Source organism: Haliotis rufescens, unplaced genomic scaffold, assembly GCF_023055435.1.
Source record: "Haliotis rufescens isolate VD_foot unplaced genomic scaffold, xgHalRufe1.0.p SCAF_19, whole genome shotgun sequence".
NCBI lineage: Eukaryota > Metazoa > Mollusca > Gastropoda > Lepetellida > Haliotidae > Haliotis > Haliotis rufescens.
Window position 1 is genome coordinate 21,914,092 of NW_025963879.1, and position 14,522 is coordinate 21,928,613.

At 44.4% G+C, this 14,522-nt stretch overlaps 1 protein-coding gene across 2 annotated transcripts in view; it reads left to right on the forward strand.

The window, feature by feature from the left end:
• Nucleotides 1-11,644, forward strand: part of LOC124135293 (probable G-protein coupled receptor CG31760) — a 288,076-nt gene extending 276,432 nt beyond the window's left edge. For both annotated transcript variants that reach the window (XM_046500559.2, XM_046500560.2), the window contains exon 14: nucleotides 8,151-11,644. In XM_046500559.2, the coding sequence (XP_046356515.1) occupies nucleotides 8,151-8,360 (210 nt within the window). In that variant the 3' untranslated portion in view covers nucleotides 8,361-11,644. The remainder of the gene's footprint in view (nucleotides 1-8,150) is intronic.
• The last annotated feature ends 2,878 nt before the right edge of the window (nucleotides 11,645-14,522 follow it).

Here is a 14,522-nt window from a genome sequence, read left to right on the forward strand (position 1 = left end):
TGAGACCTGCATCACTTCGGGCTTTCCTCCCACATTAAGCTGACACGCCGCGATATAACTGGAATACTGTTAAAAGCGGCGTTAAACCCAACCCAACTCACTCACTCACTCACTCTAGGTTTGTCAGCACTATTCCCGTGCTCATGATTTCACCAAAGTGTTTAACGCCTGAGACCTGCATCACTTCGGGCTTTCCTCCCACATTAAGCTGACACGCCGTGATATAACTGGAATACTGTTAAAAGCGGCGTTAAACCCAACTCACTCACTCACTCTAGGTTTGTCAGCACCATACCCATGCTCATTATTTCACCAAAGTGTTAAACGCCTGAGACCTGCATCACTTCGGGCTTTCCTCCCACATTAAGCTGACACGCAGCGATATAACTGGAATACTGTTAAAAGCAGCGTTAAACCAACTCACTCACTCAGACGTTTAATTAGGAGATAACTGTGTTTTCAATGCAGGGCTATGTTACCTGTAGTTTTGACGGCGCTGAACAAAGTTGTCCACCAATTGTCAGTCAGTACCCTCTTTCAATTCGAGGGGCGGTCGGGTAGCCTAGTGGTTAAAGTGTTCGCTCGTCACGCCCAAGACCCGGGTTCGATTCCCGACATGGGTACAATGTGTGAAGCCCAATACGAGAATGTTTTTGAAAGTTACCTTAACGTTTCGAACATTTTCAAACAAAAATTAAACTATTTGAGCTTGGTTCGTAGTTGATGTTCTCTCGAATTCTTTGACATAGTTTCTCATATTCGTTTTGATTTCTAAGTAAGGTCCATCTCCCCGAGGCAAGAGTGTTAACTGACTTTAAAAATCCAGTTTCCACCCTTGCCAAACTCGGCTGGAATTACTGGGCTCGATCGTAGCGCCACCAGTGGCTATTACCAGTTATGTCCCTTCTCAGCCTCTTCTATAGACCAATCAGATTCCACCTCTCGTATCACTTGCGTTTGCTTCACCCAAAATGGTGGCGCCCAGTCAGGACGATCTGGTCGATAATCAAGATCTATATTGTGATAAAACGGGTCTTACATCGCGAAATGCATCAACTCACGTGAGCACCTTTATTAAAAACATGAAAAGATTTGGAAAATATCTGCTGACAACGAGTTGGCGGTGCACACGTTTTGCAAATCCTGCAGTCGATCGAAATCTGCACGACAATTTACGAACCGGACTTCGATTTTGGTGCGCGATTTTGATTGGACTATGCATGGACTCGTTAGTCCAGCCAAAATGTTACTCCATAATACCAGCCTAGTTCGGCTAGGGTGGAAACTGTTTTTTTATGGTCAGTTAACTCTCTTGCCTCGGGAAGATGAGAAAGGTCAGGCCCTGACACAAAATCATGTTGTCGGGAGGGTGGACAAAAAAGTAAACTATTTTGGCTTAGTTGGCAGTTGACGTCTTCTATGACATGTTTTCTCATTTTCGTGTTGGTTTCTAAGTTAAGACCAAGCTCTGACCCGAATTCGGGACACGGGTGGCCCAGTCGTCTAAGGCGCCGCTATGCTGTGCAGAGTTGCGTCGTCCCATGGGCACGCCAGAAACCTATGATTGTGGGTTCGAATCCCGGTTCGCCCCCATCATGTTTCTATGTTTGTCAGCACCATACCCGTGCTTGTGGGCTTCACGAAAGTGGTAAACGTCTGAGACCTGCAACACTTCGGGCTTTCCTACCCAGTAAGTTGACACTCCGTGATATAACTGAAATAATGTTAAAAGAGGCGTTAAACCAAACTCACTCACTCACTCTTACCTTAATTCATATTGGCATTGTAGAGCCCTCGTGAAGAGAACCACTGTCTTACTATTTTATCTTCGTATCCCAGTTGAAAAGATCGATGCTCATGATGTCAATCACTGGATTGTCTGGTCCAGACTTGACTTAAAGACCGCCGTCATGTAGCTGGAATATTGCTGAGTGCGGCGTTAAAAACAAGCAAACAAACTATTCTATCTATTTATCAAGTATTCATACAAGCAAAACCCCGATAATATACTGTCTGTCGCTCTTTAGCTATTAAGTGACCCGTGAAGATCCGGGTTATATTTGGTCTTCAGCAACCCATGCTTTTCGTAAGACTAACGGGATCGAGGGGTCAGGCTCGCTGACTTGATTGACACATATCATCGTATCTTAATTGCGCGGATCGATGCGCATGATGCCAATCACTGGATTGTCTGGTCCACACTCGATAATTTGTGCAGCGTTAAACTACAATCTCATTAAAATCAGATCTTAGTTCTCGCTATCGCTATCAGAACGACCTTTCATCCGACCAATCAAAGCGTCACTTACCAGATCATGAAAGTGACAGTCGGAATGTGTTTTCTAAACATGCCACCTCGAAAACGTTGAAACGGGGTATTCCGAACGACAGTTACGGCCCGTACGACTGATTCCGTCAAAATCATCGTCTGTCTCTCGCTTCCGTAGGATAAACATTTGAACGGAGGAGGCGCTGCACAGTACGTGGGAAGCACTGCCATACGATCGCAACGATATATTAGATATTCCGGATTGTTCTTCTGTTCAGTTTTCAAAATTTTAATCGAGAACTGTGTCAACATATTTTTCAAGCGTAGTCTGAAAAGGAAGTCGCCAGGTTGAAACGAGTGCCGTAAAGCTCGAGAAAGCTGCTATCTCATTGGCTGATATCGACTTCTGGTTATTCGTTTCAGTGGTCGGTCAAAGTTCGCGAAAGGTCGTTCTGACGTGACCCGTAATGGGTTGTCCTTAGATCTTTGTTTAGCGGCAGCGAGAACCTAGATCTCATTTTAATGAGATTGCGTTAAACTACAAACAAACAAACGTTCTTACGGGCATTGCAAGTTTCATTGTAGCGAGGAGATAGGCGCTAGATCGGTGTAGGGGTGTTACTAGATTTTCTTCAAGACCAGTACCCGGGACTGGTTCCATGCATGGGTACAATCTGTGGATCCCATTCTCGGAGTTCCCCAGCCATGGTAAAGAAGAGATGGCAGTGATGAAAACAGGCACATGTCGGCACTGAGGTAGTACCGCAGTCGACATCACAAGACACAAAAGCAGCTACGTAAAATGAAATCAACACCGTCCCATTTCTCATATGTGTTTTCATTCACACACTCGAATTTGTTCGAGGTGTATGAATATTTAATTTGTTTATTGCTACACATTATGACAACTGACGTCAAATGACACGAACCTTCATCCCAAAACCACTCACTACCACCTCCCAAGGTTTTGATTCTAGCACCTACGTAGGTATTAACAATGTCTAGATGTAACTCTACCACCTCTGTCGGTATTAACAATGTCTAGATGTAACTCTACCACCTCTGTCGGTATTAACACTGCCTACATATAACCCTACCACCTCTGTCGATATTAACACTGTCTACATGTAATTCTACCACCTCTGTCGGTGTTAACACTGCCTACATATAACCCTACCACCTCTGTCGGTATCTACACTAACTACATGTAACTCTACCACCTCTGTCGGTATTAACACTGCCTACATATAACCCTACCACCTCTGTCGGTATTAACACTGCCTACATGTAACTCTACCACCTCTGTCGGTATTAACACTGCCTACATGTAACTCTACCACCTCTGTCGGTGTTAACACTGCCTACATAAATCTCCAACCTCCCAAGGTATTAACACTGCCAACATATAACTCTACCACCTCTGTCGGTGTTAACACTGCCTACATATAACTCTACAACCTCCCAAGGTATTAACACCGCAAACATATAACTCTACCACCTCTGTTAGTGTTAACACTGTCTACATGTAACTCTACCACCTCTGTCGGTGTTAACACTGCCTACATATAACTCTACCACCTCTGTCGGTGTTAACACTGCCTACATATAACTCTACCACCTCTGTCGGTATTAACACTGCCTACATGTAACTCTACCACCTCTGTCGGTATTAACACTGCCTACATGTAACTCTACCACCTCTGTCGGTGTTAACACTGCCTACATATAACCCTACCACCTCTGTCGGTATTAACACTGCCTACATGTAACTCTACCACCTCTGTCGGTGTTAACACTGCCTACATATAACCCTACCACCTCTGTCGGTATTAACACTGTCTACATGTAACTCTACCACCTCTGTCGGTATTAACACTGCCTACATGTAACTCTACCACCTCTGTCGGTATTAACACTGCCTACATGTAACTCTACCACCTCTGTCGGTGTTAACACTGCCTACATATAACCCTACCACCTCTGTCGGTATAAACACTGTCTACAGGTAACTCTACAACCTCCCAAGGTATTAACACTGCCTACATATAACTCTACCACCTCTGTCGGTATTAACACTGCCAACATATAACTCTACCACCTCTGTCGGTGTTAACACTGTCTACATATAATTCTACCACCTCTGTCGGTGTCAACACTGCCTACATATAACCCTACCACCTCTGTCGGTATCTACACTAACTACATGTAACTCTACCACCTCTGTCGGTATTAACACTGCCTACATATAACCCTACCACCTCTGTCGGTATTAACACTGCCTACATGTAACTCTACCACCTCTGTCGGTGTTAACACTGCCTACATATAACCCTACCACCTCTGTCGGTATAAACACTGTCTACATATAACTCTACAACCTCCCAAGGTATTAACACTGCCTACATATAACTCTACCACCTCTGTCGGTATTAACACTGCCAACATATAACTCTACCACCTCTGTCGGTGTTAACACTGTCTACATATAACTCTACCACCTCTGTCGATGTTAACACTAACTACATATAACTCTACAACCTCCCAAGGTATTAACACTGCCAACATGTAACTCTACCACCTCTGTCGGTATTAACACTGCCTACATATAACTCTACCACCTCTGTCGGTGTTAACACTGCCTACATATAACTCTACCACCTCTGTCGATGTTAACACTAACTACATGTAACTCTACCACCTCCCAAGGTATTAACACTGCCAACATATAACTCTACCACCTCTGTCGGTGTTAACACTGCCTACATATAACCCTACCACCTCTGTCGGTGTTAACACTGCCTACATATAACTCTACCACCTCTGTCGGTGTTAACACTGCCTACATATAACTCTACCACCTCTGTCGGTATTAACACTGCCAACATATAACTCTACCACCTCTGTTAGTGTTAACACTGCCAACATATAACCCTACTACCTGTGCCGGTGTTAACACTGCCTACATATAACTCTACCACCTCTGTCGGTGTTAACACTGCCTACATATAACTCTACAACCTCCCAAGGTATTAACACTGCAAACATATAACTCTACCACCTCTGTTAGTGTTAACACTGCCTACATATAACTCTACCACCTCTGTCGGTGTTAACACTGCCTACATATAACCCTACCACCTCTGTCGGTGTTAACACTGCCTACATATAACTCTACCACCTCTGTCGGTATTAACACTGTCTACATGTAACTCTGCCACCTCCGTAGGTATAAACTCTGTCCACATGTGACTCGTCCAGCCTAGGTATTAACACTGTGTACATGTGACTCGTCCAGCCTAGGTATTAACACTGTGTACATGTGGCTCGTCCAGCCTAGGTATTAACACTGTGTACATGTGGCTCGTCCAGCCTAGGTATTAACACTGTCTACATGTGATTCGTCCAGCCTAGGTATAAACTCTGTCCACATGTGACTCGTCCAGCCTAGGTATTAACACTGTGTACATGTGACTCGTCCAGCCTAGGTATTAACACTGCCTACATGTAACTCTACCACCTCTGTCGGTATTAACACTGCCTACATGTAACTCTACCACCTCTGTCGGTGTTAACACTGCCTACATAAATCTCCAACCTCCCAAGGTATTAACACTGCCAACATATAACTCTACCACCTCTGTCGGTGTTAACACTGCCTACATATAACTCTACAACCTCCCAAGGTATTAACACCGCAAACATATAACTCTACCACCTCTGTTAGTGTTAACACTGTCTACATGTAACTCTACCACCTCTGTCGGTGTTAACACTGCCTACATATAACTCTACCACCTCTGTCGGTGTTAACACTGCCTACATATAACTCTACCACCTCTGTCGGTATTAACACTGCCTACATGTAACTCTACCACCTCTGTCGGTATTAACACTGCCTACATGTAACTCTACCACCTCTGTCGGTGTTAACACTGCCTACATATAACCCTACCACCTCTGTCGGTATTAACACTGCCTACATGTAACTCTACCACCTCTGTCGGTGTTAACACTGCCTACATATAACCCTACCACCTCTGTCGGTATTAACACTGTCTACATGTAACTCTACCACCTCTGTCGGTATTAACACTGCCTACATGTAACTCTACCACCTCTGTCGGTATTAACACTGCCTACATGTAACTCTACCACCTCTGTCGGTGTTAACACTGCCTACATATAACCCTACCACCTCTGTCGGTATAAACACTGTCTACAGGTAACTCTACAACCTCCCAAGGTATTAACACTGCCTACATATAACTCTACCACCTCTGTCGGTATTAACACTGCCAACATATAACTCTACCACCTCTGTCGGTGTTAACACTGTCTACATATAATTCTACCACCTCTGTCGGTGTCAACACTGCCTACATATAACCCTACCACCTCTGTCGGTATCTACACTAACTACATGTAACTCTACCACCTCTGTCGGTATTAACACTGCCTACATATAACCCTACCACCTCTGTCGGTATTAACACTGCCTACATGTAACTCTACCACCTCTGTCGGTGTTAACACTGCCTACATATAACCCTACCACCTCTGTCGGTATAAACACTGTCTACATATAACTCTACAACCTCCCAAGGTATTAACACTGCCTACATATAACTCTACCACCTCTGTCGGTATTAACACTGCCAACATATAACTCTACCACCTCTGTCGGTGTTAACACTGTCTACATATAACTCTACCACCTCTGTCGATGTTAACACTAACTACATATAACTCTACAACCTCCCAAGGTATTAACACTGCCAACATGTAACTCTACCACCTCTGTCGGTATTAACACTGCCTACATATAACTCTACCACCTCTGTCGGTGTTAACACTGCCTACATATAACTCTACCACCTCTGTCGATGTTAACACTAACTACATGTAACTCTACCACCTCCCAAGGTATTAACACTGCCAACATATAACTCTACCACCTCTGTCGGTGTTAACACTGCCTACATATAACCCTACCACCTCTGTCGGTGTTAACACTGCCTACATATAACTCTACCACCTCTGTCGGTGTTAACACTGCCTACATATAACTCTACCACCTCTGTCGGTATTAACACTGCCAACATATAACTCTACCACCTCTGTTAGTGTTAACACTGCCAACATATAACCCTACTACCTGTGCCGGTGTTAACACTGCCTACATATAACTCTACCACCTCTGTCGGTGTTAACACTGCCTACATATAACTCTACAACCTCCCAAGGTATTAACACTGCAAACATATAACTCTACCACCTCTGTTAGTGTTAACACTGCCTACATATAACTCTACCACCTCTGTCGGTGTTAACACTGCCTACATATAACCCTACCACCTCTGTCGGTGTTAACACTGCCTACATATAACTCTACCACCTCTGTCGGTATTAACACTGTCTACATGTAACTCTGCCACCTCCGTAGGTATAAACTCTGTCCACATGTGACTCGTCCAGCCTAGGTATTAACACTGTGTACATGTGACTCGTCCAGCCTAGGTATTAACACTGTGTACATGTGGCTCGTCCAGCCTAGGTATTAACACTGTGTACATGTGGCTCGTCCAGCCTAGGTATTAACACTGTCTACATGTGATTCGTCCAGCCTAGGTATAAACTCTGTCCACATGTGACTCGTCCAGCCTAGGTATTAACACTGTGTACATGTGACTCGTCCAGCCTAGGTATTAACACTGTGTACATGTGACTCGTCCAGCCTAGGTATAAACTCTGTCCACATGTGACTCGTCCAGCCTAGGTATTAACACTGTCTACATGTGACTCGTCCAGCCTAGGTATTAACACTGTCTGCATGTGACTCGTCCAGCCTAGGTATTAACACTGTGGGGGTTTCCTGTTCCAGGAGGAGTTCAAGAGACTGTACATGCAGCTTGAGACACTGAAACAGCGGAACATGAAGATAGGCAACCGTCACCTTCAGTACAAACTGTCCGCCATGACCGAGGCTGCTCAGAAGGATGACCTCCCTGACTCCACGCCCTCTACGCCTAACCTTAACGGCAAGAGGATTATAATCAATCTAGACGACTATCATGAATCGACCAACGTATAGCGACTGTTGTGTGTCACACGTATTCGATGCAATAGTGTTCCTGTATGTACAGACAATATCTGCAATGATGTCTTCGAGCATGCCTGGAGAAGCGGAAGTTTTGTATTTAGAATTACGAAGACTGGAGCGTTTTTGCACACATGTTGAAACGCTTCATTCTGTTTGAATGGACGTGTGAATGACGTTTGCCGTGTTCTTCGCCATTTTGATGGCGGGTACGACCGACAGGCGACTACAGTATTGTTATATTACCAAGAATTATTTCTTTGTAATTTCCCCACGGTTTTTGTGTGTGAATGCTTATTACCGTACACGAAATGTGTTGTTCCGAGTGTGGGATTGTTTGCGATCTCACATCAAACGCGTTGTCTCAAGGAAAAACGCCAGTGTGAGATTGTTTGCGAGCTCACCCCAAACGCGTTGTTCCAACGAAGAACGCCAGTATGTTAATGCGTGTGACTTCCCACGAAACGCGTTGTCCCAACGAATAACGCCAGTGGGGAGTCAGATATTTGTGATTTCTGTGCATCTTTGCTTCCATGGTATTAACGGGTACCAGCCCGTGCCACTAATTGCTCAACATGATGTAGACCCTAAGATACCAACTTCACGCAGCTCCAGCTTCGACCCCTAAGCTGAATGCGTGAAAATCAACGTCTTGCTTGAACACGATACAACCCATTCGTGACCAACTCGTTTTATTCCGGAACAAGCCGAATAGCGACTCGTGCCCCTCTCGTGGCCATTTTTGCGACCGGGTTCCGTCTTAGCGCAAACGGGCATACCTAAAACAAATGTCAACTCGTTGCGTAATGGTTCACATATATTTCCAAATAAAGTATATATATTTCAGATGCAATTTAAAGCACTTCTGGACACGCGGAATTATAGAGTATGATTGAACACATATAACTGTGTCTTGGGTTTGTTTTTAGATGCAAGACATATGTAAAATCAAAAAGTATTTTTGAGGGATTCTTTGACGAAGAACTTGAAATCATACGCGCATTCTGATTGGTTCGTCGTATTTTCGCACATAACTTTCATCGATAGGGGGACGAGTCTGCTTGCAGGTTACGAAAGGGGGCGAGTGGTGACGAATGGATACAACCAATATTAGCACATACATTGTAACGCTAGAAGGTTGGTTTACTTGATTTCTTGCAATGTATAACTACGCATTTGATTGAACACATGACTCCAAGATGACACCATGTGTCGTTAGGAGTATGACTAATAAAGCACAATGTATACATTCTCAGGCTTGGACACTGCATGAATTATCCACCGCTGTATACAGCGAATATAAGTCCAGATTTTTTATAAATTGCTGTCAGAAGAAAGTAGATTGTCTTTTCCACATAGATCGTAGTAAGGATTCAAGAACATTCCTCAAACAACTTTGATATGTTTTAATGCCAAAAAATGTAACGTTTTGGACCGATCACTATGTTAATCGTTTGAAAAAAAGACCTTTGGGTCTTTCCTCGAAGTTCAAGTCTGGGCTGAGGCTATTGTGTTCCTATCGTGTAGTTTCATTGTACCAGTTGTAACATCATCAATACTTCACGGAGATATGTATATACACTACGTTCTTCCATCACGTATATGCATACAAACGGCCGATGTGCGGTCTGCAAGTGTCACATTGTAATCAACCAATGAAAAGAGACCATGGAGAAATCACGGAAGTCAGACGCACTCCGTGCATCAACTTTGTGCGAACCCTACCCTGAAGAGTACACATGAGCGCAAGGCTGGCACTGGGTGCACGAGAAATATTGCCGTTGTAATCTGAGCGCTCATTGGTCAGAACACCCGCTGGACGCCGGCCGTTGCTGCATGGAACTAGACCCATAGCGTCAGTATGTATTCACAGGTTATGGAGGAACGTTGTGTGTACAAGGCTATGGAGTATTGCCGATGGAACTGTAACGAAGTTTCATCTGTGTCCTTAAACGTCAGTTGTTGAACTGGTGCTGAAAATATCTATCACTTTCAAGTCAAATATATGACCTATTGACTCTTCAGGAAGTTCATGCTCCTTCACTGCAAATACTCAACCCTGAATATACGTCAGTAGATCCGTGTGTGTTATGAATGAACGAGAGAAATTATACCTTAATATCTGTGAATACTCTGTATTATTAAGGAATTTCATGTGTACATATAGCGTTGACCTTAGCAATGACAGTACAAGTTTGTAATATTGTTTTAGTCAATAAATGCACTTAAATATGCATACATGCATTAATTTTGATACCCATGTCAATTGAGCACCGCTAGTCAGTATTGATTTTTCCATGTCCCACCGTCTGTATGATTCTGTTTTGCTTATATATTCAAACGTCTGTTGAAAAAAACCCACCAACGAGCAAGACCTCACAGAAAATAAGTTGGTCGTATGTTAGCTCAAGTAGTCCGCTCTTCCGAATGGCAGTGTTACTTTTGAGAACTACACTACTCGTCTTTAGTTAGGGATACAATGAAGCGCAAGCGTGTAACGTTGCGACAGCGGTGTTCTTCTGATTGACGTCATGAATGACCTTCACACCGTGGGCTCATCCGGAAAACTCGAGATGACACCACGCGTGTGACACGCCAACACTGGGTTCTGTCTTCCCCAACGACCCCTTTTCAAAAAGATGACAACTGTCATCACTCCTCAATCCTCAGTGAGTTCTCCATACACATGGAGAAAGGTGAAGGTCAACCTACCATGGCGTCAAGTCGGTCAGCGTGAAGCTGGACTTCAATACCAATTTATGTATCCTTAGCAAAAGACGAGTAAATTACATCCTGGTGACTGTGACTAAATAAAAAAAAAACGTTGACAGCTGAAGTCGTAATATATGCTTTAACTGTTACACAATAACTGTCTGAAAAGGTGCTATTTTGATGTATCTCACGGATTCCCTGCGAGCTTTATGCTTCATTCTTGAAATCGTACATTACTTTAGTGCCACAGCCAGCTCGCCGTCTAATGATGTCTGGATTAAACAAACAAGTAAGATCTCCGAGGCACGACGGGAAGCCGTTGTGAAAGTACCCGTGAACTAAGGATGGTTCGCCATTATTATCTGTTATTAAATAACGTTGTTGGTTGAGAAGAAATTTATTTACGTTTTGTCACCTGAAAGTAACCATTGTTTGTTGCCTGTGTTGTTTGCCATCATCCTTACCCTGTACTATACTCATCATGTCATCATGGCGACACATCATTGTATGCAATTCTCACCACTGTATATAATAACGCATTCTCAAATAAAGGATTTTGTTTTTCAGAGCGTTAGTTTTGTTATCAGTGAATAAAGGTGAGTATGTGAGCATGGTTTGTCACCGCCTTTTGCAATATTCCTACAATATCACGGCGTAGAACACCAGGGGCTTCACACATTGTACCCATGTTCGAAATCGAACCCGGGTCTTCGGCGTGACAAGCGAACGTTTATAAAACTAGGCTACCCCAGTGAACAATAAAGTATATGAGGAGTGAGTGTATTAGCAATATTCACGTCATGTAACGGAACCCCGAAGTGACGAGCAAGAGACTCATGTGACGCCCAAGAGACTCATGAGACGCCCAAGAGACCCAAGAGACTCAAGAGACACTCAAGAGACACCCACGAGACTCAGAAGACGCCCAAGAGACTCAAGAGACTCAGGAGAACCCCAAGAGACTCAAGAGACGCCCAAGAGACTCAGGAGAACCCCAAGAGACTCAAGAGACGCCCAAGAGACTCAGGAGAACCCCAAGAGACTCAAGAGACGCCCAAGAGACTCAGGAGACGCCCAAGAGACCCAAGAGACTCAAGAGACGCCCAAGAGACTCAGGAGACGCCCAAGAGACTGAAGAGAACCCCATAAGACCAAACGAATGCTGCGCTTTTTGCGACTAGGCCACCCGTGGCCTCCTTTTAAGTTGATCTGAATCAGGTATCAATTTAAGCTTAGACCCAAACCAGACAAGGCTTCAGTCTGTGAAGACTGAAAATACATGACATATAGATATATCTATGTTTTGCCTACAATCACCGTCATATAGCTGGAATATTGCTGAGTGCGGCGTAAAATAACAAACAAACAGACGAGAATCCGCATATGTAGTATCCTACCAATGAAACACCTTTCCTATATTTGTTTGTTGTTTTACGCCAGGGTAAAAAATATATCTGCCATAACGGCTTGTAAACAACCGAGTCTCGGCCCGACAAAACTAATGGCTGATTTTAAGTCTTTGAAAGGCATTTAAAAGTGACACAGTGTTCCTCATAAGTTGACATCCATAAATTCTCTTCCCCGATGGTTAATAATATGAGCAAAGTCCCACACCGTCGGGGAACGATGACACCCAGTCGAGCTTGGTTCCCATCCATTTTAGCCACCTCTTACGACACAAATCTGCTTGGACATATTCTTTAAGCATTGAAATAGGGCTCGAGGTATTTTGCACCCAATGAATGTGAGTTATAAGACAGTTCGGGTCGGTCGGGTAGCCCAGTGGTTAAAGCGTTGGCTCGTCACGCCGAAGACCCGGGTTCGATTCCCGACATGGGTACAATGTGTGAAGCCCCTTTTTGTGTCCCCCGCCGTGATATTGCTGGAATATTGCTAAAAGCGGCGTAAAACCAAACTCACTCACTCACTATAAGACTTTACGACACAAATCTGCTTGGACATATTCTTTAAGCATTGAAATAGGGCTCGAGGTATTTTGCACCCAATGAATGTGAGTTATAAGACAGTTCGGGTCGGTCGGGTAGCCCAGTGGTTAAAGCGTTGGCTCGTCACGCCGAAGACCCGGGTTCGATTCCCGACATAGGTACAATGTGTGAAGCCCATTTTTGTGTCCCCCGCCGTGATATTGCTGGAATATTGCTAAAAGCGGCGTAAAACCAAACTCACTATAAGACTTTACTCTACAATGATCCGGCCTTACTGCAAGCGAGACCCACCTGGAGAATAGAACTCAGGTCGGCGGCCTGAGAAATCGACGTCTTAACCTCCAGGCTTCCCCACTGCCCCACTAACACTTAGACAGGCCCTTATAAGATCTATTTATCGAGATTTCCATGAACAACGTGTAACTATGATCAAAACAGTTGAAAAATGCTAATTTGCTTACACACCGATAGTTTGAGGGCATTTTAAATCTCGCGGTTGCAAATTAATACATTCCTATTGCAACTAATTTACAAAATAAACAAACCGAGCACGTTCATGTTAAATGTAAGCACAATAAGTCTCAGTACCTTACGGGGGCGGTCGGGTAGCCTAGTGGTTAAAGCGTTCGCTCGTCACGCCGAAGACCCGGGTTCGAATCCCGACATGGGTACAATGTGTGAAGCCTATTTCTGGTGTCCCCCGCCGTGATATTGCTGGAATATTGCTAAAAGCGGCGTAAAACCATACTCACTCACTCACTCACTCACTCAGTACCTTACTATGCAACCCGGGAGGGGCCTGTATGGGGAGTAGTGAGTGAGTGAGTTGGGTTTAACGCCGCTTTTAACAGTATTCCAGTTATATCGCGGTGTGTCAGCTTAGTGTGGGAGAAAAGCCCGAGTTGATGCAGGTCTCAGACGTTCACCACTTCGGTGAAACCAACGAGCACGGTATGGTGCTGAGAAACCTAGAAGCATAATCGGGGTGAACCGGGATTCGAACCCACAATCATAGGTTTCTGGCGTGCCCAAGGGAAGCAGCTCTGCACAGCGAATCGCGGCGCCTTAGACGACTGGGCCACCCGTGCCCCCTGTATTAGGAGTACGGAGCAGGGCGTTGAGTCACCTGGAGCCTGAAGTGATGCCGGTTTATACTTGGGTGAAACCCCATCTTCCCGAGGCAAGTGAGTTAACTGTCTTTAAAATCCAGTTTCCATCCTTGCCGAACTACGCTGGAATTCCCGGATTTGATCGTAGCGCCACCAGTGGCTATTAGGAGTTATGTCCCTTCTATGTCTCTCCTATGGACCAATCAGATTCCAAATCACGTGAGCTCCCTGATTACAAAGATTTGAAAAATATGTGTTCACAACGAGTTAGCCGTGCACATGCTTTGCAAATCCTGCAATCAACCAAAATCTGCATCACAGTTAACGAACAGGATTTCGATTCCGTTGCGCGATTTTGATTGGACAATGCATAGACTCTTTAGTCCAGC